The 27,032-nt window shown below is 35.2% G+C and overlaps 2 protein-coding genes across 17 annotated transcripts in view; one reads left to right on the top strand and one right to left on the bottom strand.

The window, feature by feature from the left end:
* Positions 1-27,032, bottom strand: part of LOC308198916 (uncharacterized protein) — an 802,411-nt gene that overhangs the window by 17,298 nt on the left and 758,081 nt on the right. The window lies entirely within an intron of this gene.
* The window catches only part of KCNT2 (potassium sodium-activated channel subfamily T member 2), a 148,458-nt gene that overhangs the window by 19,296 nt on the left and 102,130 nt on the right, over positions 1-27,032 (top strand). For 12 of the 16 annotated variants that reach the window (XR_013954268.1, XR_013954269.1, XR_013954270.1 and 9 more), the window contains exons 2-4: positions 20,280-20,379; positions 24,089-24,145; positions 25,022-25,070. Coding sequence is in view for 12 of the 16 variants with exons in the window: in XM_080602125.1 (XP_080458251.1) it covers positions 20,280-20,379; positions 24,089-24,145; positions 25,022-25,070 (206 nt within the window). In the remaining 4 variants the exon portion in view is untranslated. Of the gene's footprint in view, positions 1-2,514; positions 5,234-6,638; positions 6,798-13,636; positions 13,717-20,279; positions 20,380-24,088; positions 24,146-25,021; positions 25,071-27,032 lie in introns of those variants that run through there. The other 4 variants (XM_080602130.1, XM_080602135.1, XM_080602134.1 and 1 more) reach the window with 3 other exon arrangements.

The raw sequence follows: 27,032 nt of genomic DNA, 5'->3' as shown, positions 1-27,032 counted from the left end.
GTAAGAGCAAAGCAAGTTAACATACTAACTCTTGTTCTAATATAGCCTCACTCTGGTGTACTCTTTTCCAACTCCCCCCTCCATGAACACTTATCATATATGGTCCCATATTCTCTCTATTTCGTCCTTACTAGTATAGTTACTATTGAAACAAAGGACAGTTTTTCTAGTGACATCAAGTGCTTCTGATGCTGTGTTCTGAAGTGCTAAAATGTACACTGGAACTTTTCATGTTAGTTAACATTTACAAAGTGTTATTAGGCAGTCTAATACAGGCAGTGTGATTAAGGGAAGGCTGTAGAGAAAAGCTGTAATTTCTTAGACGGGTAACTTCTTGAGATGGACTTTGGCTGTATGATTGTTAACATGATCAAGTAAACAAGTGATATGTTCTGTTGAAGTTACCCCTGTAGGAGATCTAACATCCTAATAGCGATGATACATATTTGTTTCCCATAATCCATTTGGAAACATTTTTGCACTTTACAGATTACCGTTTAGCAATGACCTACAAAAATATAGGCTGGCTACATGGAATTAATTACAATAACATGATAAAATTTGTCCAAATTTGAAGGAGGCAAAAATTGAACTAACTCATTTAGTTTTGAAATACTGTTTTTAAGTATGTTTGCCAATTGCAAAAATTCAGAGTGAATATATAATAGAACAATGACAATTATTATTGATGTATTATGACTAACACAGATATTTTACTGAATTGTTGGAAGGCCATTCCTAAAAGGCTCTGTAGCAAAGGACCAATTATGGAAATATGTATTACTAGTGAGATGTTCACTGGCTATGTGTACAACAGTTTACTATGCTAAGTGAAGGCTTAGTTTTAAACAGTTATGAATAACACCATTAAAAAAAAAGACTAGCTAGCATTATAAACCCAGATACATATAAGCATGTTTATGAATGCAATTCCATAAACATCACATGAACATAACAGTGTATAGTCCTTGACTAAAGTTCCTGGTTGTTTCACCAATCATCCTTTTCTCCCAGTACCTTTTTTTTTTTGGTAATTTAGGCAAGTGCAGAGTTGATCCATTAATTCTATGACAGCAAATTTATGCTAAGTCTTTTACACCAATGCAGGGAGATAGTTCATAATCGCTTTATACCACTCAAACATTGCAGTCCTGCTGCTCCTTTGCATTAACTGTGATAATCACAGTGATCAAGGTAAGTCTGGTTGACAACTGATCCAATTAAAAAAAAATCCTCTCCAAAACAAAAAAAACACACACGTATTAAGATAGTTTTCAATCAGAGCAAATCCCTAGTCTAACTCATACAGAAATCACCCCATTGTAAGGGCAACATGAGCACTCCCTTTGCAGAGATGGCAGGTTCTTACACTGGTCATAAGACGACATCCTAAATTTATAGTGTATCTACTGATGTCTGTCAACAGTCAGAATAGGTCCATTTTACATGCCGTATGATCTTTTATGCTTACATCTGAATCATACAGAAGTCTGTACCACTGTTTAATCTGGTAGTATGCAAATCAAGTGTTAGTTGGTGAGTACTGATAGATTTGAAGATAGCTAGCACAAAATTGCATTGCTGAGAGCAGCAGAGAGAACAGGGACCTATATGTTGATAAATAAGCCATCAGTTCCAAACATAAATCATAAAGCTACTGTATCGTGTAAAATAAAAAACAACTATCTGATTTTCCTGGAAGTCTGCAAGAAGCCAATTAACACGAACTAGATGATTCAATGAGGAAATACATCTGCCTATTTTGTAATAATTTTGCTGCTTCTGCAGACAGATCTCAAATCTACCCCAGTAAGTGACTCTGCACTGCACATGTATTTTCCATATTATGTATACACTTGGTTGCAAGTTTATCACTTACGCATCACAATGTTAAGCATTCAGCTAGCTCAAACTGGTATCGGTAGGCCTATCAGAGCAGTCTACACTTAGGCTCATGTCCTAGACACCTCTGTACTGTCAGGCCTCTGGTAGCAGCCCTCTCTGTCACGTGTAATAGCAAGCTTAAATCAAAGGCCAAAGCTTGGGTCTCTCCTCTTTTCAGAGCTGCTGTTCCTTGGTCTTCAGATTGCGAAAGTAATGAAGGCCCATTGCTCTCTTGGGTAAAGTAGCTGCTGCCTACATAAGAATCCTGGATATCTACTTTTGTGTGTCACATTGTAAGATTTCTTCAAGACTTTTACAGCTTTCTCCTGCTTTCTCTTAGGTTTCATTGTAGCAGTTGCAGTCTGTGCCTCTTTTGTAACAATTAAAAAACCAACTGCATAAATCAGTCCTGTCACTTGGGCTTTGTGGATTACTATTGCAATAATGGTGTGGACTTTTATTTAAATCCTATTGAACTATATTGTACCTGTCAAATAAAGGTTTTAAGGTCATTTTTCTGACTATAAAATATTTTAGCTCAGTCCTACAGCTATTTATGTTTACATCACTATGTAAACATGTACATAGCTTTACCTTCCACATAGCATAAAACTCACCCAGCCTTCTTCATGCTCTATAAACTACTGTGAGTCTGCTACACAGGCCCCCAGAGAGCAGCTTTGGCACTTACTCCACACTCATCATATCCTTCTCTGGAGGGGATTAGGAGGTGACAAATGAAACTGTGGTGACAACTGTGGGTGGCAAGAGGAAGTTGTGAGGATTAGGGATCAAAGGAAAGGAATAAGTGACAATGGTGGTAACAGAAAGTAAAATTGAATACTTTTCTCGCTTCCCATCTTCAAAAGTGAAGAAAGCCTTTTTTTCCTGAAGGAAACAAGCAAGGGGTAAAATAATCAAGGAATCAAATACGTATGTATCACAGGAATATAGAATTGTACATAGAGTACAGATGATGACACTGGAGATTAAAATTAGCATCAGCTTAATTGTTGTGAAGCGCTAAATGTATGAAAGATATATTGTCTCAAGCATTTCAGTGCTTAGTTTCCCATGACCTGGCAGTGGCAGTAAACATGTCTATTTTCTGAAAACATAGTTCATACTCAGATTGTCTTTGCAGAAAAGCCACATGTGAATTGTATAGTGCATGCCAAGCTTTCATTGACTGGAGATGAATTTCATCTGCATTTTTTTTTTTCATATAGCAAACTGAAAATATTTATTGAGAGAATTGCATGATTAAGGTTCGAGGCATCATGTTAGTTTTACATCACAGGAAATGCAGAAGACATTTTACTGGGTTCACTTTCTGGATCTAAGAATCTAGCTTGAAACTTGGTATGTTGATATGCTTTTTGCTCATGGTTAATAGTTATCTGCACTTCAGATTTATAATTGTTTTCAGGTTTATAATTGTTTTAGAGAAATAGGCTAAATTTCATGCTTCATTTCTCCTCCAAATATCTGCAATATGGTCATTGTGTGTGAAATGAAGCAAGTAAGTTGTGCTTAGTCTGTCTTGAAGGAAGCAGCTTTAGGAGATTGAATAAAAACAAAAATAAGAAATCAGGTCAGTCTGGATGGGATGAGAATTCAGGCTGGTTAGAGACATCTATTTGATGGCCAAAAAAAAAGTAGGATCTTGAGTGTAAAATGTATTCACTTTTAGCTTAACACTTAGGAAGAAAGTCTTCCACATTTGAAGGACAAATGCAGTGTTGTTTTTCTGACAGACACTTCCAGTTTATCTGATGCTTCTTATAGAGCTTTCTTGGTATTTTCAGCAAAGGCAGGCTCTTTTTTTTTTTTTGCCATTTTTACTGCAGAGCTCTGTGGGAAACTGTTAAACAGCTAAGAATCATTATCATCTCCATGTAGTTATCTAGAAAGTAATCAAGACAAAGCTAGGACAAAGAAGTATGAGAAGAACACAGCTCTCAAAAGGGAGGACACAGAATATAGAACACATCCCACTAAGTCAATGTGATACAAAAGGCAGCATGATGTCAGGCATAGTAACTGTAGTTTTATGCAGAGAATAACTTTAAGGCTACAAAAACTTACAAAATTTCAGAATTTCAATACAAAAAATGAGACCAAAACAAGACTGTTGTTTGGATTGATGTATGAACGTTGCTTGGAAAATTTGAATAGATTTTCTGCTGAAGGAACAATAAAGGAAACAAAGTATAATGACCTTCTTGACCAAAACTATTTTCAGAGGGAAGACAGGAATTACTGATTTTGACATGACACATTGACATTTTTTGTCTTAAAATTCAGAATTTGCTTTCTGAAACCTCTCCATAAGAGGTGTTAATCAGTAAGACTGCATACAAAGGTCATTTAAATTTGTAGAATCATTAAGGTTGGAAGACCTTCAAGATCATCTGGTCCAACCATCATCCTACTACCAATACTACCCTGACTGCTGTATTTTAAGACTTTTTTCCATAAACTTACTTTTCTTTCTGGGTGGATACAACTAATACTTCTCAACAATTTACTATGTTATATGTAAAAATGTAGGTTCTTATTAAGCCCCAGCATTTCAAGAAAAAATCTTCAAAATTTGTTTGTTTTTCTGGCTTGATGGAATTAAGCTATCCATTTTTCTAAGACACATTGTCAGTTTTAATGGAAGAATAGCAAACATAACATAATGAAAAAACAGAAAAGCCACCAAACAGAAGTGATTATAAAACAAGATGTTAACAATAAAAAGCTGTGGAGTTGTATTAGAAAAAGATCAATATACATCCTCTTCCAAATCTCACGCTTGACCTCCAGGATTGTGTAGAATATGTTGTACAGTTAAAGTAACAAGAAGATACAATTTTTATCCCAAAATGAAAGGTAACTACTAAAAGCAAATACCCAGATCAATAAATGAATATCTAGTGTCATTATTTTATTACTTTGTTATTTTACTCAACTCTAAGTGAAGAGAATCTTTCTGTTGACCTTAGTGGGCATTGGGTCTGACCTTCCAGGAAGCTGGCTGTGCATTTCAGCTACCAAGTCATATTTAAAGTTATGTTTTACACTTGGTCACATGATACTTCAAAGGTGACAGATTAGGATTCACCCACAAGGTTTTTTGTTCCTTTTTTGGATTTTTTCTATATCCATCTGCTCTTTTTTATCTTCTCCCTGCTGCTCCATTTTCAAGAAAATGAAATCTTAATTTTTTTTTTTTAAGTAAAAATAAAACCAAGATAAGAGATCCAATCTGTGAGGATACTATGCGCTAACAGCTCTCAGCCTTGTCCTACTTCCTGTTTTTGAAAAGGTGCAATCTTGAGAAACAAGAAGGAAGAAAAAGGTAACTTCACAGATGAGCAATAACAGAATAGCAAGATAAGTCTGTCTTATCCATAAGAAGTGGAGTTTAAGTGATTAGTAATTTGGATATCTGTTATTAGGAAACAGATTTGAGATACTTGCAAGTGACCAGACTTGAAAAGAGTGTTTACTTAGATTTTCCTTAATGTCAAGACACTTTGGTTTTATCCTTATTAAACAAGAGACCTATGTAAACACAGTTCTTCCTACTGTTCGAAGTCCTTGACCACCACAAAAATGAAAAGCAAAAACAAACAAAAATCGGCTATGCCAAAACAAATTGTCTTTGTTTTCTCATTTGTAAGAAAGGTGCCGATAAAGAGAGCAATGAGTCAGATTCTTGTATTTTGAGATGACAGAATCTACCAGAATTTAAGGCTTCAGTTTATCTGAACACCTGTTTCTATCTTTATCTGGGTAATCTCCATGACAATGTCCCTCAGTGTTTAACTGCTAGCTTTGTAAGAGAAGAGTGTTAAATTGAGAATACAAAAACAGTATCAAAACTTATTAACATTTGATGCTATTTCACAGTAGGTTTTATTTTAAGTGTTGGAAAAGGAACAGTACAACTCCTCACCCCTCCATCCATGCATTTTGGACATACAATGGATATTACAATGTGTGGTCAACATTAAGTTTCAGATCGGCCTGAGAAAGTGGTCTCTTTTAGGGACCATATAGTACCAACAGTAAGGGGGCCCATATGGCATTTATACAGTTCAGAGTTTATTAAAGCCCTGATACCTGTGGACTATCTTAATAAGCAACACAGGATATAGGCTGGAAATTGATGAAATAATCCATGAGGGGAAAGGGAAGACAAACATCTCAGAAGACTGAGATCTCTTAAGGTTATGAAGTGATAACGTTGAGAGAAGGAATTGTCAGAGATACCGATGGCACAGGTGAATATTTTGTACATTAGGAATTCAGAAGGAATGACTTTGATTTACTATTAAGCTAAAAAGATAACAGAAGCAGGTGGATAATTAAAGAGACAAAGAAGTTGCTACAGATAACACTAACTTAATGACACTTGGTGACGAAGACCTGTGAAACTGTTGACAGTGGCATATGAGAGATCTAGAGAGAAGACTATACATTCTGTTTTCTCTGTAGTTAGAGGTGGTAGTGCTATGGGAGAGAATGAATTATTTCTGCAAAAGAAAAAAGCAAAAATAAGAGAATGGAAGACTTTGACCTGAAGGAGAGGAAGTTCCCAGAGGAGAATAGAAAAGGATTAGTTACTAGCAGGAAGGAAAACAGAATTCTGAGTTACATTTCCAGATGGTGAGGATGTAAAGAAGAAAGGTGTTGAAAGCAAAGGTTCATGTGGAGAATTAGAGAAAAAAGAAGCCACATGATTGTGCCATTTTCCTCAGTATTTTCAGGTGGAAAAAAAGTGACATTCTGTAGTGCAGAGGAAGACAGGACAGGATGAGTTCTGCAAGGAACTGGAGAAAAGGACTGTGGAAGAAGAAAATGGAAGTATTTTACACTTCAGATGGAGGAACGGGGAGGAAGATCAGTTGGAATGACAGGTCAGTGGATCGTAAATTGTGAGCTGAGTGTAGATAAGTAGTCTCCAAGGACCAAAGAAAGAAGTGGGCAAGAATGTAAAGGGATGGAGGGCTATAAACATTTCCTAAAACAGTCTGCAGGGCCAGGAATAGTCTTTAAAGCTTTAGTGTAAACACAAATTATGTCTACTTGGGGAAACTTACAAGGATTTTTATTTCAGGAGAGGGAATGAGAGAATGAGTCTTACTAAGGTAAGGTAACTCATTGGAAAAGTTATGTATACAGAGATTTGGTAAGCATTAATAAATAGCTTTAATAATTCATCTAAGAACAGTTATTTCTAATTTCTTCATACAACATATGAAGTTTACCCTGGCAAGCTGCATGACCCTGTGTATACCTTACCTGTCAGAGAGGATAGATTCAATGAATAGACTGATGTAGTTATAGGAGAAGGATCTGCCAAGTAACTTTTGCTTTAGAATGTCAACAGGTGATAGGGACATGTAGCTGTGATACAGAGGAGTAGAGCATGTTAGGCACATGAATTGGCCTCCTTCTAAGGAGGTTTCATTACTCATGACTCACCAGCTGTCCTGTTGCCTTTCATAGCAAAGCAAGCTTTCTCTTGAAATAAAAAATAAATTGTTTTTGAATGGTATAGAGAAAAGTTGGTACAGAAAAATAATTTCAGGAAGGCAACAGATAAATTAGTCTGGTGAACATAGAATAATATGTGAGGAGCAAAAATAAAGATATGGTGTTTTGTGATGTGTTACTGTGTCTTTTTCTCCTAACACTACAATATATAGTTAAATCTGGGTTGACAGCAACTGAAAAGTCTTATCAGCGTGCCTGGTATTCAACAATTTGTTTCAAGTCTTTCTGAAAAGGAGTTGCCAAAATGATTAAAAAACACAACCAATATTTATGCAATTCAGGTATAGTTAACTGGCACAACTACATAAAAACTGAATATGGTCTGGAATCAAACTCATGAAACATATCCTGTTACTCAGAGTTGCTGCAACATCAGAAACTTAAGGGAGATATGGAAAGAACTCGCAGCCTCAGTGGGGTCTCCCTGATAAGCCTCAGATGGTGCTTCCCTGAGAATATCCTCTAGTTTTGAGAGTATACAGAGAGTCATACTATATGTGTAAAATTAAGTGACATTGCATAATATTCTAAAGCTGCAGTCATTTTTGTATTTTGGCAAATAGTAATAGAAAATTGATTAATGAAATTAGCAGGACAACTGTTGGCAGGAATGTTGGAATCTGTATCTGATAAGAATAAAAAAATACAGATCAAAATGTTAATCATGTAGATATGTTTTAGAATCATGTTTGGAGGTAATTTAAACTTGGCTGAAGGGATGAACGACACAGATTCCTGATGGCTCTTGAACAGGAGACCTTTATTGCCCTTTTTCACTACTACATATACTTTCCCCATAGCCCCACATGCCCGAATCTGTCTTACAATTGGTTAGAGACCCTCAGACATGCGCCTTGAGCCAGCCAGCAATTGGCCACTGCCCAAAGCTCATCTTTAACACTGTAGCCAATTTACTTTATCTTGACCTTACTCAAGTTTTTGGTTCTACCGCTGTTTTCCTCATTATCTCTAACTCAGGGACGTGTGAAACAGCACAAAGCTCCCTGTGAATTCCTTTACCACACTTGGCAAACAAGCAGTTGAGACTGCTCATGGGTTTGATAATGAATACCTTTAAATAGAAGACATTTACAGCACTAATATTAGTAAATCTGGAATATTTAAGTCAAACTAGAACACCTGGGTAATATCTTCCTTGTGTTCTACAGGCATAATAGGAAGAGTACTTTAATTCATTATTCAGAAAATGTTTCATTCCATAATGAGAGGATGCATTAAGATAAGGCAAATGTAAATATTAGATCTTAGTTTAAAGTCTGTGTGGTTTGCAATCATGGAGTTTCAGTACACAGCATTTAAAAAAACAAAACAGCATATATAAGAGCCATAGGAGCTAGTTTACCTGAGACCCCCTGGCTGTTCCTGGGATGTCACATAGAATAAGTAGTGGTGGCTGTCCAGAGCCCAATGACTTTAGAAAAGTAAAAACCCCAAGTGTCAAAATGCTTCACTACAGTTTGAAATTCCATATTCTGCACATCTTGACAGTGAAATGAAGAGACAGGCAATATTGTACAAGACAGGATCACACAAATGCAGTTCTGCAGAGATCTTGAAAATATTCATCAGTTTATTCATAACAAGTAGATAGTCTCCTATCAGAAAAAGACCTTACACCTGTCAGTTTTAATTATTCTACACTTGTTAGAAGTATTCTTTAAGAAGATACAGGGGCATATTGCAAGTACTAGATTTCATCAGCATATTGCTTGGCAAATGGCTTAAATAAAGACTTAGCTTTTAAAAACTGTCATAAGGTACCCCCAAAAAACATTGAGGCTGTGATCTCCACAACTCTGTCATATCATACTCACACCACAAGAATGGACCAACAGATCAGGAAGCTACAAAACATATCTTTTCTGTCTCTCCAATAAGCGGGATCAGACAAGCACCTCCCCAAATGACTTGCTGTCATTCTGTATGGAGAGGAGTTGCAAAAACTCAGAACTTTTCTATTTAGTGTTCATTTTGAGCTGTGCAACTGGAGACTCATTTCTTACCAGAAACAAATAGACCTCCCTGAGCTAAGAAACAGTAATGGAAAATTACTAGTCTTATTGTTCTTTCCTTCAGCATGGGAAGAGGAAGTATCATGTGACAAATGGTCTTGATTGGTCATACTAATTTTGATGGAAAAAGCAGACCCAGAAAATCCAGTGTTAATATAACCATTTCTCTGTGATGCTCTAAACAAATCAGGGTTCCATGTATTCCTGAACTTGTAAAGTTTCAAAAAAGAACTTCTACCCAAGGCAGTCATTAAAACACACTAGTCTTTTCTTAAAAACTGTGAGAAAAAAAAGTGTCCATTCCTTTTTCATTGTAAAATCAGCCCTGACAATTCACTTCAGCATTTCAAATACTTCGTTTTGAAGCACCTAGCTACAACACACTTAAACTTCCAAGTTTGAAATCTAACAGGATTTCACATATATTAGATTGGCAAATCCCAATTAAAAAGAACATTGGGCCTATATTACAAGGCTCTTCTTGTAGTGAAGAGCGTGAAGTGTCTCTTGCCATAAAGACAGATTCAAATAAATGGATACAGTTATCTTCAGATCGGTTCCACTTGTACAGTTGATGCCTTTTCTTGGTTCCCATATCAAGTAATATTAAGCAAACACATTTTGCAGCTCTCAGTATGCACTGAGTGAGAAATCCTACTCATACTTCAATTTCTGAAAGGATTATTTCTGTCACATCTGCTACTGTTTAACACAAAAGAAAAACAATTTGTAAATTTGAGGGTGCAGGGTAATACTGTAATTACAGTGAAGTGTGTCTATGGAGTTAGAATGACATTATAAATAGTAATGGAAAAATGCAGGAAAAATTAGTTAAGTAACTGGTTCCAGTGATATAGTCACAAGAAAAGGATTTTGTATTAGTGTCCTTGATGTGAATTAGTATTTTTCTGCTATACTTTGTATTACATTAAAGTGTATTAGTCAAGTTACATTTTGACTGAATTAGTAGAGTGCAATGCATACTTGTACTTTGGTACTGTCAGTGGAATGTTTCAAATATATCTCTTCAGAGTTTAAAATGGGGAAGACCACTACTAATAGTCTTGAATTCTAGGAAGAAGCTTTTAAAGCATGAACAGCGCACACACAAACCAATAAAATGTCTTCAATAGAGTCATTACTTCAGTTGTTTGTGCCAGAGATATGTTAGCCATGTATTTGTGCATTTTCAGTAAAGCTGAAGCAAAGTAAAGCAAAATATCCGCTCTTTAACTCCCCAAAGCAGATTCACATGGTATATTCACTGCCTCGCACATAGATTAAGTTAGAAATGATTGACTGACTATGTACTCAAGATTCTTGTGTTCATTAAACATTTCTGTCCCTGTAACCATCATCAAGCATGAGTGTATTAATCCACCAGCCTGATTTACTTTTTGATCAGGGTACATGGAACTACAACTGTGTATATGGAGATGAAAAACCCTAGGAATATAGAACAAAGCCAAACCTACTCCATAGGCCAGATCTACATACCAAGATCACAGCCTGCACGTCATGGGTTCCATTTCATCAACAGCAGAATCACCAGTTCCATTTGCTTGGAACCAAATTCTAACTAGTGTTTCTGCTGCAACAGAATAACCATGTTTTATATGAACATATTGCAATGAAACATCCTAACTAATGCATAATGAGTGCAGAAAAAGCTTGTGCAAGCTCTTCCCTAATAATAATAGGTGATCGTAACATTGCAGGCAAAGATAAGAACTTATTTACATTCTGTTCCTGAAACACTCATTTTCTATGTTATACTTCAGAGCAGGAATAAGAGAGAAGAGAGCAAATATTTGGGGTAAACAATTATTCATTTGAAGAACACAACAATGATTGAAGTACAACAAGCATTCTCCCCAAAACTAAAAAGCAGAATATTGAAAAAGAACAGTATCCAGCAATTTCCATCCTTATCCCTGCCAGTGGCTACTTCAGCCAATTATTCTTGGTTTTACTTTGTTTCTTAAAGGTTGCTGTTTACTAAGTGAAATATTCTCTGTCCAGTAGCCAGAGTATTATGAAATTACATAGTGATTATGTGTGTGATAAGGTATTTCCTGCAAATATAGGTCAGCACAGTTTTTACTGAAGTTAAAAAAACAACAAAAGCCACAAAACAAACAACCAGGGGAAGGAGGAGTTGAACCATAGGAATGGCATTAGCAGCATTTGTGATGCATTTTGCCATGGAAACTGCTGCAGGGTGGAATCCCAGCCTGCTGCAAGCTCTGGTTGCTAGGGAAAGTGAGGTGGAAGCAGACAGCTGCTGGAGGGCTAGCAGAGCAGCTCCTAACCATAGCTATAGGAGGGTGATTAGCTCCCACATCCTCTTCCCTCGATATCATTAAAACATGGCTTTCTGTTAAGATGTTGTTCTTTCATGGTAAGTGACAACTAATTTTCTTAGCTAAAAATCAAAGATTAGTGTAAAAAGATAACCAATACTGTGCTGCTTTTAAATAACATCTCTCACTTCAATAGCTTGTGCCACTTTGTTTACCTACTGAAACACATCCTTGAAGATTAAGTATATACACTTATGTTGCAGTTGCCAAGTCATGGGAAAGAAATGTTTCCCACCAAAACTGTCACAGTAACACAGTGACAGTGAGTACTTTGGGAAATGTGCAGAAAAAACTGAAGCAGAGCTCAGCCCCCCCCCCCAACTTGTTCACCTACTAATTAACACCTGGACATGCTTCTTTAACTTTCCTTAAGATTACAGACAGCCTAACCTGCACTTCTGTTAATGCCAGTGCCTCCTGCAGTCTTGAGCAACATAACATTCCATTTGTGTCTAACCCCAATAAACAAAAACCCAGTAACAAGCTGTTCATTATCTGATGGACTTTTCCTCTAGACTGGTGGGACTCTAGGACATTCCTATATGCCTAAGCTATTCTAAATACATAGTTGTGGCTACTCTTAGTTTAAGAAGGGGAAGACAGGTGCATTTCTTCTCTTTATTTCCAACTGCTTACAGATCTTACCTCAGAAGGGGTAGAGCCAGTTAGAGCAGGAAAGCTGGTAAATCCTATGATACGCTCTTAACTCTATCAAACGTTATTTCACATAAATAAATTTTAAATTTTCTAAGTTACAGAACATAGTTTCAATATACGTAAATGCTTAGAAATAAGCTTTTTTTTTGGCATCCTTTGAATAGGAAGCAGTGGAATTCCCATTTGCTTCTGCGATGTCACTTCAGACAGTACAGCAGTTCTCAAACTGACTGGCTTCTCAAAGAGGCACAGAAATTGTTTTGGGGTGAAGTGAATGGGCATTCTCCACTGGAGAAGTAGGATTTGTGAGCGAGGTCCAGCTAATTCAATGTAGCAGGGACTTCAGTGAAAATGGAGTTAACGCTGCACTCATCTTAGAGGAAGCAGTGCACCTGCACAACTCTGGAATGGCCTAAGTTTCTCTGTACAGTTAATGTGTACACTTTTTTCCCCTTGCTCACATCTACAACACTGTTCTCCCTTCCCATTTGAGAGCTATTGCATAGGTTATGCTCAGACTGAACTGAGGGACAGAGACATGAACAGGATCCTGGCAAGTTGGGGGGAAATAGAGGAAAAACGTTACCATTGCTTTAGCAAAATCAGGAGGAACTGCTTGCTGTACAGCATCAGATGACTGCATTATGGTCTTGCTTTCAGGTCTCAATTTTGTTGTGACAAAAACCAATGAAATTCAGAAGGTGGTTTGCATGGTACAGGAGCATCTGAACATTTGAAACTAGCAAACATTTAACAGAGGCATGAATGCTTAGTGAAGATGTGAAGCAGATAGGAAAAGAAGAAATCATTAAAATGCCAACTTTAGAGAAAGAATTAAATTCAGATGGTTTAACCTGAACATCAATGAAATAAGCTTCCAGTGAAAATTCAAAAAACAGAAGTGTCTGATTTTTCAGTGTAGAGCATTCAAATACTTTGAAAATGATTCTGCATGTGAAGAGGATAAACTAGATACTTTTGTTTCAATTTTAGTCTTAATATTAACCATTCAAATCTCAGTAAGCTTTTGGCTGAACACCTTTTGTTCCTCCAGTCATACAGAAAGAGATTATTAAGGAAAGTTATTTTGAAAAAAACATTTATTGCCTTTCATATTCAATTCTAATCCTTCCTTTTATATTTCAGGGTGCAAGTTGAATTCTATATGAATGAAAATACATTTAAAGAGAGACTAAAGCTCTTCTTCATCAAAAACCAAAGATCAAGTAAGCAGTTGGATTAATTTCTATAAAATATAATTGCGATACTTCGGGTAGAGTCCAATTCCATTAAAAGCAACAGCAAAATTATCATTAGTTTTCTTCTGAGCTAATTTTTCCCCCCAAAGGAGTCCATTTTAATTGATTTCCATAATACACACAAAAGTATTATCTAAAACTTAAAAAAACTTCTTTTGTAGGATCAAATATTTATAGGGATGTGATTTTATTGGTGTATCATGATCAAACTGACTAATTTGTAGTGCTTTTTTGTTGCAGTGCTTATTAACATGTCCTGACCTTATGTTTAAGAAATAGAACTTCCAAAGTGTTGGAGAAGAAAGCAAAAAGATAGGTGCTTCTGCAAAAGTGTATAATAGTATTAAGTATTCCTAAATAAATATCAAATCTTTTTTGTACAAAAAAATGATTTGGAAGTCAAACTGTGGGAAAGATATACCAAATTCTCAGTTTTCCTGAAAGTAGTAGCTTTTTAGTCTGATTTAACTATATATCTTCAGTGACATATGCACTTAAATTCATAAGCTATCATAGAAGAAAAACTAAGACATTCATCCATCCGTGCAGCTGATTCAACAGGGATAAAACATTGTATATGTTATCAAATCTTCATTAAACCAGTAAGTTCACAACTGAGAAGAGCAGTAGCTGAACTTGATTCTTATCTGTGTAAAATGATTGACCACCTCCCTTTACCCTACACCTGTAAAGAACTAAAATTAAAGCAGTTTTGTAGGTAGTTTTACACAACTTATACAAGTTTTTTAAAATAACAAGAATGCTTTGTGATCTTCATGGTCTTCAAGATGGCTCCACGGCATTGTGTTTGCAAAAGGACAGAAAGGAAGAAGGAATGAACTTGACTTTCTCAGTGTCACAGTTTTTAAGAAACATTGGAGAAACTAGATGCAGATTTTTTTTTTATAAAAAAAAGACAGACCACAAGATCTATTTATAAGACCTAGTATTAAATAAATGATAGTTTAAAATCACAAGATATGATCTTTTTACTGGCTTCTTTAACTTTCAAATTGAGATAAGCAAAATATTATACTAAGCCCCCCTCAAAGAAGTATTGTACTGTAAAACTGACATTTTGAATTTCATCTTTGAAATTATTTGCAGATTTCTATCTGGAGAATCAAGTCTAACAAACCTGTTGGAGGTTCATTAACTTAGGGATGGGAAAAGTCTTTATTTGAATATTTACTTTTTTTTTTTCAACTTACAAAGACAGCATAGGGGAAAAGTCACCTTAACTCAGGTACTCATATAACATAGAAAGCAGAGGGCTACCTCTCCTAGCAAGTGCTGTGGGTAGCCTTTAAGTATCTTCATTTCTGTACTTCAGATAGGTCATAGGGTAGCTTATTTGTTTGGTTTTAACCACATTGTTATATATTTACCTAGATTTGGTTGGTAGGTTTGTTTTCTAGTGAAGAATTTTAACTTAAGTAATTCTGCATTAGCATAGGTTAGAGCTCTGTTATATTTTGGCCGATATGGAAAGTCTCTGTACAAAATCTCAGCATGCACATAACAAAACAAAGGAGATACATAAAGAACGATTTCATACTCTGTTTAAAAAAAGCTTTTTTTTTTCTCCAAAAAATGAACTTTTGCTCAGTTAGGGATTATTAAGTTATATTAAATTTACATTTTAAGTGTAATTAATTGCAGTATGACTTCTCCAATGGTTTTGTTTCTACTCTACTTTTTGCCCTGTGACTTTTAGTCTCAAGTAGTTTATATGTTTATAGTCTTCAACTTTTGAGGTAGTTGATATAGCATGTAATGGAGTAAGAGATAAAAAAAGGAAAAACATTCTGAACTAGGAAAAGAAAATATTACTCCTGGCCAGAGATGCAGTAAGCAGTAAATAGCTTTCTTTTTGTTCCCTGAATTAGTCCATAAAACAGATTTGGTGCACTCCTGTTTACTTAGTAAGAACATCTATAAAATTAAGAGCTGACTTATTGTAAAACTCTTCTCACTGATAAGATAGGAAGGTTCTCAATACCTACTTGCTTGAGATAAGGTCAATAATTCCCCCCCCACACTTAGATCTTAACAGGATTAAAAAATGCTTATTTTGATGGCAGAACTGAAGACTGTACATTTAAAAATATAAGTTGACAGCAGCACAAAATGAAACCTGAAGTTAATTGATTACTTAATTGGTTAGTTAATTTGCTAATTACTTTGGCAAGTGCTTACCCTTCTGGCTAAGCACTTTAAAAGAGTCATCCTAAGTTATTACACTGGGACATCTCTCCTAGGTTATGATTGGAGAAGTATGGACTATGGAAGAGGAATAATATGGAAGTTTGTATGAAATAAAATCATTTATATTTTCAAATATAAAAACATCACCCTTTAGATCTTAGTATTCAGTGAAAACACTGAAAGCCTTCTTTCACTTACTAGACATCTAATTCCCATTGTTGCTGATTCTGCTGACACATTTTCCTCAAATTTTTAGATAGTATAGTGAACATTTGGAGTTTGATTTAGTTAAACACTTTTCACTAATCCTCAAGACTTAGGTAGGTTTAGGTCAGAAAACAAGAAGTAATATCATTTGGTCTGGCGATATTACTCTAGAATTTATATTAATTTTCAATAGAATACTAATTTATTTGGTCATAAAAAGACCAGTAGCATGAAATATCAACTGTTTCAATCATTATTCCAATTTTGAAGGCATTTTTATACACCAGTAAAATAATAACTAAAATCTAATGTCAGCCTAGCTACCACCCACTCTTTCTGCAAACAAGTTTATAATCAAAGTTCAAACAATACACATAATGCATTTTAAAAAGGTGTTGGTCAGTCACAAATAAAACACACTTGTAAGACTTGCTTGCACTTGCTGAGATCACACACAGCTTAAAATAAGTCTCAAAGGGAAAAGATAAGTGAAATTTCAATTCAGTGGAGAAGGAATAAGACAGATAACCATCATCAGGATATGAATTATTAACAGTATACTTTGATCCAACTCCTAAAGCCAACTGCTAGTGAGATGATTTTGCTAAAAACTAAAATGTACGTAAAAGACCTGCAAGGAGGGAATAATAGAAGGTGATGGTAAAATCTTCAGCTGCTGTCCCTGTCACTTGTGCTTTGATTTAGATCAGGTCTCTAAATTGGAGGATTAATCTCTGAAAATGCTTGTAAGGGAAGCGTCAAGAAAATATAATAAACAAAAATCAAAGTTACAGTCAGTACTGATTAAGTATGATGTATCAGTCTATACTTAGAACTGCTGGCGAGAAAGATAACAGATACTTCTTCAAACTGAGGAGGAAACATTAACATTTGATGTAGTCATAACTATTTCCCAAAACAAACAGACTTTGAGCCATTATTATCAATTTCTTCTTTTGAAGAAGACAAAGCATCTGTCGCTATGGTTACAGGCACACGGTGAAATTATAATCTCATTAAACAATTCATAACAGTATATGATTGATGTAGCTGAATACAAGTTTCAGACACCAACGTCAAAATAGAGATTCTGTGCAAATGAGCCTGCTACTTGAACAGTCTGGCTGGAAATGGGGAAAAAAGAAATTAAGTCAAGCAGACCATGTTGCTCCACTGACAGCACGTAAAATAGAGGACCAAAATAGTCAACCAACAGACAGCAATACAAAATACTTTCCTTGTAAGATAGTAAGAAATGAAAAGTTAAAGTCCAGCCCTTTAGCTAATACCATGACAGCCCACCCCTTCCCTGATTTGAAATCTTAGAACTCCATAATAGTGGAATAAACACATTTCTTCCAATTCACAGGTGTCACCCCTACATTAAGAGGTTACAGAGTATTTTGACCAGAGAATACTTATTTAGTATGCACGCTTGTTATTACAGATTTAGCAGTAGTGACTGAATACACACCCTCTGACAACACATCCTATTTCTAGAGGCTGACACATACAGACCTAGTGTTTTTTTGAAACAGAGGATATACTTGGTCTGTTCTTCCGCATTAATATTGTAATGCCTGACCCAGGCTGATAGGCCTATTGTACAAAACTATCTTATCACCTTGTCAGTATAACCCAGTCCATGATAATACATACTTTGCCTACTCTGACAAGAGCCCTTACATGGAGACCATATGTGGTGCAAAAACCTTGCCTTATTCTGTGGGAAACAGCCATTCCTGTTGAGACATCCAGAGCCTAAAGCACTTAAATATAGACTGGAATAGATCTGGGAAATTTTAATATTGAATATGTAAGTAGTTTTAGCTCTCTTAGGAAGAAAACATGAGAGTTTAAGGCAGCAGCCAGGAGCATAGGTCCCATGCATTGATTTAGTTTTCAATCAGAAAAGCACCATTTTCTTTTGGCATTGAAACCAACATATGATTTCAAACAATTAGTAGAAGTTGGCACATCATCAACATAGAAAAGAAGCATTTAAGACCAAGTTTAATATTTACAGAGCTAAGAAAAGAAGAAACAAGTGAAAGACCTTTGAACTTATCTAACAAAGCTAGGTAACACAATATGGGCAGGGCAAAGAAATCCAGTGTTTTTGTTATTTTGTTTTTGCAAAATCTGTTATTATAATTACCTCATTGTTACAGTAACCAGTAACTTTAGCAGACTGCACAAAATTGTTAATGCAGACAAACAATTTACATTTTCTTCACCAACAGGTCAAAAAACATATGAGAAAGATTCTAGCATAGCCGAAAAAAAGTACTGGGTACTTCCTAGCAAAATAATAGCAATAACAACACACTTACCTATCTTCTACAGCCCCTTAATACATTTACTATTTCATTCTCTTCACTCAGCTTTGGGGAATAAATAGTCTGTGGCTAATTAGGCTTGATAAGACAGCAGGAATCACTTAGGTTAATGTTCACAAACCTCATTACCAATAACAGCTGTGGGACTTCTCATGGTCAAGACATAGGCACAGAATTTTAACCCCTAGTTTACAGATGATGAGATGCTGTAAAAGTCCATCCAGTTCTTGTGCGATAATTGCAGCTTCACAGTTAAATTAATAAACAGTGTTATGTAATAAATTTTAAGGTTTCTTTTAGCAATTGCATGGTAGAATAGTTAAGAATCTAGTCTTTATTTTCCTGTGATTTGCTGTTTTTCTTGTTTTAATGGAAATGGAACTAGGAGGTAAAAAGGGTAATTTTCCAGTCCTGTCTGTAAGGTGTACATTTTGAACAGAGGGCAGAGTGAAGTGAAAAAGTTTGTAACAAAACCATAAGGTAATTATTTCTTTAAAAGAGCATGTATGCATACAGATTTGGATATGCACACTAAACCTATAGTTCTCAAACCATAGAAATAGTTACATCAAGTCCAGCAGGCCTGCTAACATGTTTGCAACACAACAATAAGAGATCTAATCTTTACTGTGACTAGGTACAAATGAAATCAGATCTGTGTGAGACCCAGTCAATCAGTGATGTTCTGCTTTGGACAGAAGGGTTCAACTGCATGGAATTGGACTCTTGGTTGACATGACTGAAAAAAAATAGCTCTTAAGGTTGCCTGCCCCCATTTAACCTTAGTCAACCAACAGTTTTAACTTAATTAGTGAATGAAAACTTAAAAGCAAGAGTTAGATGCAAATATTTACACTGGTAAATATTTATATTTAAGACTAATAAACTTAATAACAAGACCGAGGATTTAAACTCTAATACTCTAATGATTGCAAAACCTGATTAAAATACAGTTAAGTTTCATTGTAATAGACAATGGCAACAATTAGCACTGAATTAAAATGCCCATGTGATAGAACCAACAATCCAAGTGGATCCCTTGGAAGGAATCCTGTTTCTGTGTAGTAGACCTATGTTTGTGAGATATACTGTAATATTTTGTGATAGCATTTAGTATTTGAGACCTATCAGCTAGGACATTTCACTATTCACCTGGTCCATAGAACAAGCTGTTGATGCATTCCAAGTTGTGCATTCAACACGACTTTCATGTGTCCTGATTCTTTGATGCGTAATTATGCAACTTCAATGTTAAATAACTAAAACATAATATTTTATGTTAGGAGAGTATTTATATATTCTGTATGAGAGGCTACTGCATGAAGACTTTCAGATATTTAAATATTTGCCATTGGGTACCCTCTGCCTATGGTTGAAAGTATCTCTTCTTCATGTTACTGTATCTTGCATGTCAAATATTATAGGCCCTTCTGGTTCCCCTTTTGAGAATAAATTCGTAAAGCTACAAAAGATCCAAAGAATGGCCTCAGGAAAGATGAATATCATAGGATAGCTTTGAAACAAATGACTGAATAGATCTTCACATTGAACAGACCAAAACTTAACCCAGAGATTTCTGCAAGCTAGAAAGGGGTACTTTATGTATACAGGCATATTGCTACGTTCTTCTGTATGATATGCCAAAGGCCAATATCAGGGACAGGTTAGTGGGTGACTAGACCTTTGCAGCATGGCTATTCTACTTCCTTTTAGTTCTACCTTAAAAGTGAGTGAAAATATAGTCTGAATTTCTGTATTTTCTTTTTCTTTTAATAGGCCTGAGAATACGATTATTCAATTTTTCTCTCAAGCTGCTAAGCTGTTTCTTATACATAATTCGTGTGCTTCTAGATGATCCAACACAAGGACACGGATGGTAATATTTGTTTTGTTATTTGTCCTCTCAAATGACTGCTTAACTTACATGAAATAAATTAGTTGTATGAATAAATGTTTGGTATCCTGCCAACAGGGATTTAGTTTTATGTCTTCCAGATATTGTGAATGAATTATAAAACTAGTCTTACATTTTGAATGGAATTAATACAATAATATATTTTAATTTCACTGATAAAATAATACTGGCTATTTGTGCAGATACGGTGCAAAACACATAGTTGTGCAAACGTATCTTTCGGTTTTATTACTACATAACATTTTTGTGTATGATATTTGTGTTTTGATTTATATAAAAAAATGAAATTACAGACACCTGAATACTAGTTTATGCAACAGTACTGTAACAGTACTTTTAGGATCTGTACAGAACAGTGGCTCATAGGTGAAAAGCGGGGAGAACCAAGCCAGGAAAAAAATGGGCAGATGAATGAGGAACAGTACTTTGGAGGGAATAAAGAAAGGTTTTCCAGAGAATACATCTACAAGACATGTATTATTTGTTTTGTTGTTATAAAACGTAGGACAGGAGTTAGGAGGAACTAGTATCCACAATAGCTGGAATGGTTTAGAGCTGTTAAGAACCACCATTCTTCTTGGACATGTCCTTATATAGCAGTTTCCTTCTGATGCATCAGCTGGCAGAGAAACAACTAATCAGTAGTAGTTTTTCAGTAGTTTATTAAGGCTCCTGCCAAAAAATATGTATGTTGCTCTGCAGTTGTTCTCAGACACCTGAATGGAAAGTCCTTTCAATGTTATTTGTAAATAAGATAGTTTATCATATATGGTTCTGACTTATCTATGATACAAATATTAGAAAGTTAGCTGTCTTACTTAAAACCCCAGATTTTGCAGACAAGCAAAAAAATGCATGAAACTGAGCTTTCATGCAAATGATATTGATGATAATTTTATAGCCCTCTACTTTCTCTAAACACTTAGAAGAGAGGGAGACCTAAGGTAGATTATATGCTCATGTTCTGTCATTCTAATGGATGATTTTTTGCATACCTACAATTGGCAGTATGATATTCTATATGGGTCATTCGATATGCTTTTTTTCATGTTTTATACAATCAATCAACAATTATAGAAGAAATGATCTTGCAATCCTGTATTTCAGTTGTATTTGTATCCTGGATATACTGAATCTTTTAAATTGTGAATGCTAATAAGCACCACTATTTTATTAACTTACCTGCTTGTGCCTGGTGGACACTGCTGCCTGTCTCATGTGCCTGTACGTAAACTCCCTAAACTTTCAGTAAGAATGAGTTTGCCAAAATGGAGTTTTAATATTCTCAATAGGCCATAGCAATCAAATAGGGACCACATTAGCAAAAAATTGCAAAGATCACAGTGACTTCCTGGGGCAGGGACACACAGTCTCCACAGTCCTATGTAATCCTGATCAGGTCTTGCTGGTTTTTCTTGTGACTAATATGTCAGTCATTGAACAATGTAGTCAATTGTCCTCTCTTAGCATGTTATTTCAGAGTATGTGTTGTCAGTGTGATGTTGTATGCATCTGGTAGCCACTGATGTAAGTTGATCATGATCTTCAGAGATAACTCTCAAAAGATTGTTCAAGTTACTGCATTTAATACTTTGACAGAAATATGCAAACAAATTTTCATAAAATAAAATCACTATGTAGGATTTTAAACTTGACATTATTTGCTATTCTACAGTGAAAAGCAGTAAAAATTCAGGATTTTAAAAGACGTAATGTGAAACGAGGGAGATATTTGGGCATTAAGTTGAGAAGTCTGCACAGGGAGCAATACTTTATAATGCCTCATAACAGTACAGAAGAGCGGTATTAATTCATGTGCAGTTTGCTACAAATACAGCTTTTGCAAAAAAATGTCAAATCCAAGCACTGAAAGATATATATATATTTATATATATATATTTAAAAATAATTGTGGCTACAGAAGGGATTTTGTAGAAATTGAAACAATTACATTATTCTTCTGGTTTTGAATAAATAATGCACTTGGTGTTGAAGTTTGAAGCACAATTGGATAACAGAAAGTAAAATTGGACATCATGGATCCAATTTAAAGTAATGCAATTTTCTAGTGAAAAAGAAACCTATAGTTCAGATGTTTTTGTGACTAATAGTTTCTGGCATGAAGAAGCTGCTTATATTGTCTTATTCTGGGAACTGTAGTGAGCCCAAATGAGTGTTTTACACAGCAATGTTATGGCTGGCTATGTAGAATGGATTAGAACATCATCACTTCTGCCACTGGCAGGTATACTTTGATACTTTTGTGTTCATATGCAGAGATCTTTCTGCAGCTTGCAGGTTGCTTAATTCTCCAGGCATTTCCTAATGTATTTGTTCCTCGAGTCTAAATGTTTAATAAGTCACCAGCCAGAGAGTGTATTTGATATATTACTCCATTGTATTGTGTTGTGGTTCATTTAATAGACTAGTTAGTTTGTTCTGTGTATATAACACTTGTCTGGCTGAAAAGTATCAGGTAAGTCACTTCTACATGCTCACCAAGAACCAGCCTTAGTAGTTATACCAGACAAACAAACCCTGTGCCCAAATAGTACCCCATTTTGTCAATGGTTTTACCTATGTAGATCCCAAGGGCTTGATACCTACCTGAACTACTGCCATAATGCATTTTTACAATTGCTGTGAAAAAAAACCATAATTCCTTTCTAGACACTGTGTCACAGTCTGTGACACTGTGTCAAAGAGGTTGACTTTAAAGTGACAATTCTGGGAGGAATGTTTTTCATCACAAACTCTCCCTACAGATTTATTGCCTGTCTCAGAAATCCTAGCACAAGTTAGTGTCTTTAATTTACTCCTTCAGGCACAGCAGATGTACAGAGAAATGCTTACAACATAAAGTGTCCTTATTAATGGACACCATTTAGCATCTGTCTCGCTCATAGTCGGTAAAAATACCACTATTACTTACCTGTGGTCCACAGATTCCTTTCTTTTTTGCTGACCTTGCTTGCCAGGGACAAACAAGGATATTTACCATCATTTTCACAAAAATATTTTCCCACATCCTTACATGACTGTTAGAAGGAAGGATTTGTACCAGCAATTCAAGGAAAGAGAACATCATATGTACATAGCAGCTTTTATTTTTTATTTTATTTTATTTTTTTACATCAAGGTCACCAGCCTTCGGTAATTTCTTACTCAAATTACTGCTTCATGAAACCCCAGCCCACCTCAACTCCTCACAAGAGGTTATGAAGAGTAGCTGGATGCAATCTTTGTTGTTGAGAGTATGGCGAGTGTATGTGCTCTTTCTATGCCAACCTGTGTGACCTGTGTGATAGGGTTTCTAGTATGTCTAGATCTTTAATATCTATTGTATACTTAGCTCAGGTTTTGAAAGCATACTTTGTTATATTGTTTTTGAATTGGATCATGTCTGAAAATGTCTTTAAAAGATGTAACCTAAAATGCTTTATAGTCTTTATCTATGGATACAGAAGACATACAGAACTACTTTTTAAAAAAATGTTATTTTTAAATGTCTATATCCATTGTCTAGTGTTATAAACTATTGCATGTATATTACAGAACACTGTTAACAATGTAACTAATATGCTTTTCCCTCATATATTTTTATGATTGTGTTCTCATGTATATGTGCTAATGAAAATGAACTTTCCATGGATGTGATGACAACTATCAGTAAGGAATTAAACCGGGGTTGTTCCAATCAAAACTACACACCTGGAACAATTGATTGGTGAGTGCCTAGTTTGAAAAAGAAAACCAGAAGTCCACATAATAGTGGGAAGGGGAGGGGAGCAGGAAGACAAATACAATTCTGTCTTGAATGGTGATATTTTAACAAATAATGGTGACATTTCCATAACTCTCAAGCATTTTCAAGTTCCTGCATATTCAAAATTGAGTTTTAAAATCTAATTATTTCTCTGATTGTGTGACTGGACTGTTGGATTGGATGCTGTTGCAAGATCTGACTTCCTGCAATGCTTGTATCTTGCTGAAAAACAAAACAAAACACAAAAACACCCTTAAAAAAAAACAACAAAAAACACCCTTATTATTTAGAAAAAAAATGACGACTAAGAGTAAATGACTAACAGTAACTTACTGTGCCATTAAGGGTGCCAGATTTCAGTAGAGCTCTATCAAGTATTATTGGGTTTAGTAAATACTAAAACAACATAAGATTTTTCCAAGATATGACAGTTCCTATGACATCGTTACCATTTATACCATTATAGAGATGATAACAAAAAATTCAAATGTAAAAATTGCCAAATTTCTTTTTCCTGGAACAGGTCATTATTCCTCTGCATCTCTAGAATCAAAACCTCAAATTGATTGATATATTATTTCTAGAATCATAGGAGATGAACTAGCAGCCACTGAAGACAGTAAAATACTTTGATGTTACTGGGTGTTGGATTATTCCTATGTGAACTTTGTGACTGGCTCTGGATTAGAAAGACAAAGAAGGACAATACTCAGATAGCTACTGATTTAATTATTGAGATTTTAAGTATAAGGTTGCTGTAATTTCCATTGACATACAATTTTTCGAAACGTTAACCAGCTTTTGTTTATTTTTGTATTTTTGTGCTGTAATGAACAGGTCTCCTATTATTTGGGTGAATCGAAGTTTGCCTTTATGGGGATTACAGGTAATATGTAAATGGCCAATTTAACTAATTTCATTTAATAACTATAGGCAATATTGATTTACAGCATTTTAGTGATGTTAAAGGATACGTGGAAAACTTAATGTTAAAGAAATCTACTTGATTACAAATACAACAAATGCATAATGTAAAGATGAGCTGATCTGAGCTAACTGATTTAAATTTATATGCCTTTACAATATATTTATAAAGTATTAAAGCTTATAGCAAAATATTGTAGAATTGGGATAGCCTTTTCTCTTAGAATTATCTAACTCTGTTGAGTCTAGTAGTAAATATTCGTTATAATGATGAGTTTAAATTTCATAATCGCTTATGACTAGCATTCTATGACGTGTTTCCAGGGCTTTCATGTTAAATATACTAAAAAGTTAAGGTTACTTCATAATATAGAAGCCATATGTTTAGAGGTGTATGTTACAAAAAATGCATTACATCAGTCCTTTGTGGGTCTTGGAGATCTTTTGAAGTACTTGGTTCAATTCTCAGTGTCCTGGAGCCTGCTCGCGTTCGAAACTTTTTTTTTGCTCATGGACAGCACTGTAGTCAAGTGTTCTTACCATTCAATGCAGAAGCTGTCACAATTGTCCTTTCTTTCTAAGGGGTGAAAAAACATTTATATGATTATTTTACTGGTAATTGAGAAAGGGGAAGAATGTTTTCATGATTGCTCCATAGCCTGGTCCATAATAATCTACATTTGTTACCTTGAAGAAACATTTCAGAATTCACGTTTTTAATTCACTTCAGGAAAAAAACAACAAACAAAAAAACAACAACCAAACCTGCCTATAAGATGTAATGTAAAGTGAAAAAGATTTCCATACTTCATCTGTATTATATTACAGTTTAGTAATTTTGTCTTCTGGTGTACTGACTTTTTTGTTGCATTTGTTTTTCTCTAAAATAGGCAAAACTACCTTGTTGCTTCTCTTGGAAATGTAACCACCTAACTAAAAATAATAGGACTTTCAAGTGCTTAATGTCTCTTAAAACTGAGCTAATATTTATTAAAAATCATGATTTATGGAGTATATAAAATACTACATTACATTATTTGCACTTTCTCCAATACTTTAAAACCATTTGTGGGAGTTCTCCTTATGAAGTGCATTTTTCTACTAAGAATTCTGTAAGCTTCTAGAATATTTATACCATTATATTCTTGCACTATGCTTAGTGCAATGCCACTGTAGTGATTTGTACCCCTGTGCAATATACTATTTTACTAAAGAATCCCTTGATGAAAGTACCTTTCAATTCCTTGCTTAAAATATGCAGTTTGAATAAACAAAGTTTGACCTAGACACTCAGATTGCTCTATTCAATTGAATTAAAATATACCGAGGAATTTAATTGCTTATGATTATAATCTTATTCTAATAATTTTATTTAATTAATATCAGAATTTATATAAATGTGTCTATGTATGGCATTCACAGTAGGATATATATGAGAGTTTAAAAAAAAAAGATTTATTTTTATTTGAGAAACAACATGATTGTATATAAAGATGTGTTACTTATTTGGAGAAACACTGGCTGACTGTGTGCTGGGCTCCCTATAAGCCATGGAAAGGCGACTGAGAGAGCTGGGGATGTTCAGCCTGAAGAAGAGAAGGCTCCCAGGAGACCTCATTGCAGCTTTTCAGTGCTTAAGGGGGGCTTATAAAAATGATGGAGAGCAACTTTTTGCTTGGGTAGACAATGACAAGACAAGAGGGAATGGTTTTAAACTAAAAGAGGGGAGATTCTTCACTCAGGAGGAAATTCTTCACTCAGAGGGAGATGAGGCACTGGAACAGATTGCCCAGACAAGCTGTGGATGCCCCATCCCTGTAAGTGTTCAAGGCCAGACTGGATGGGGCTTGGGTCTAGTGGGAGGTGTCCCTGCCTATGGTGGGAGCTTGGAACTAGATCATATTTAAGGTCCATTCCAACCCAA

The sequence above is a fragment of the Anser brachyrhynchus genome, assembly GCF_964034855.1.
Source record: "Anser brachyrhynchus genome assembly, chromosome: 8".
NCBI classification, from domain to species: domain Eukaryota; kingdom Metazoa; phylum Chordata; class Aves; order Anseriformes; family Anatidae; genus Anser; species Anser brachyrhynchus.
Note: the sequence above shows the minus strand (reverse complement) of the source record. Positions and strands in the feature narration are given on the sequence as shown.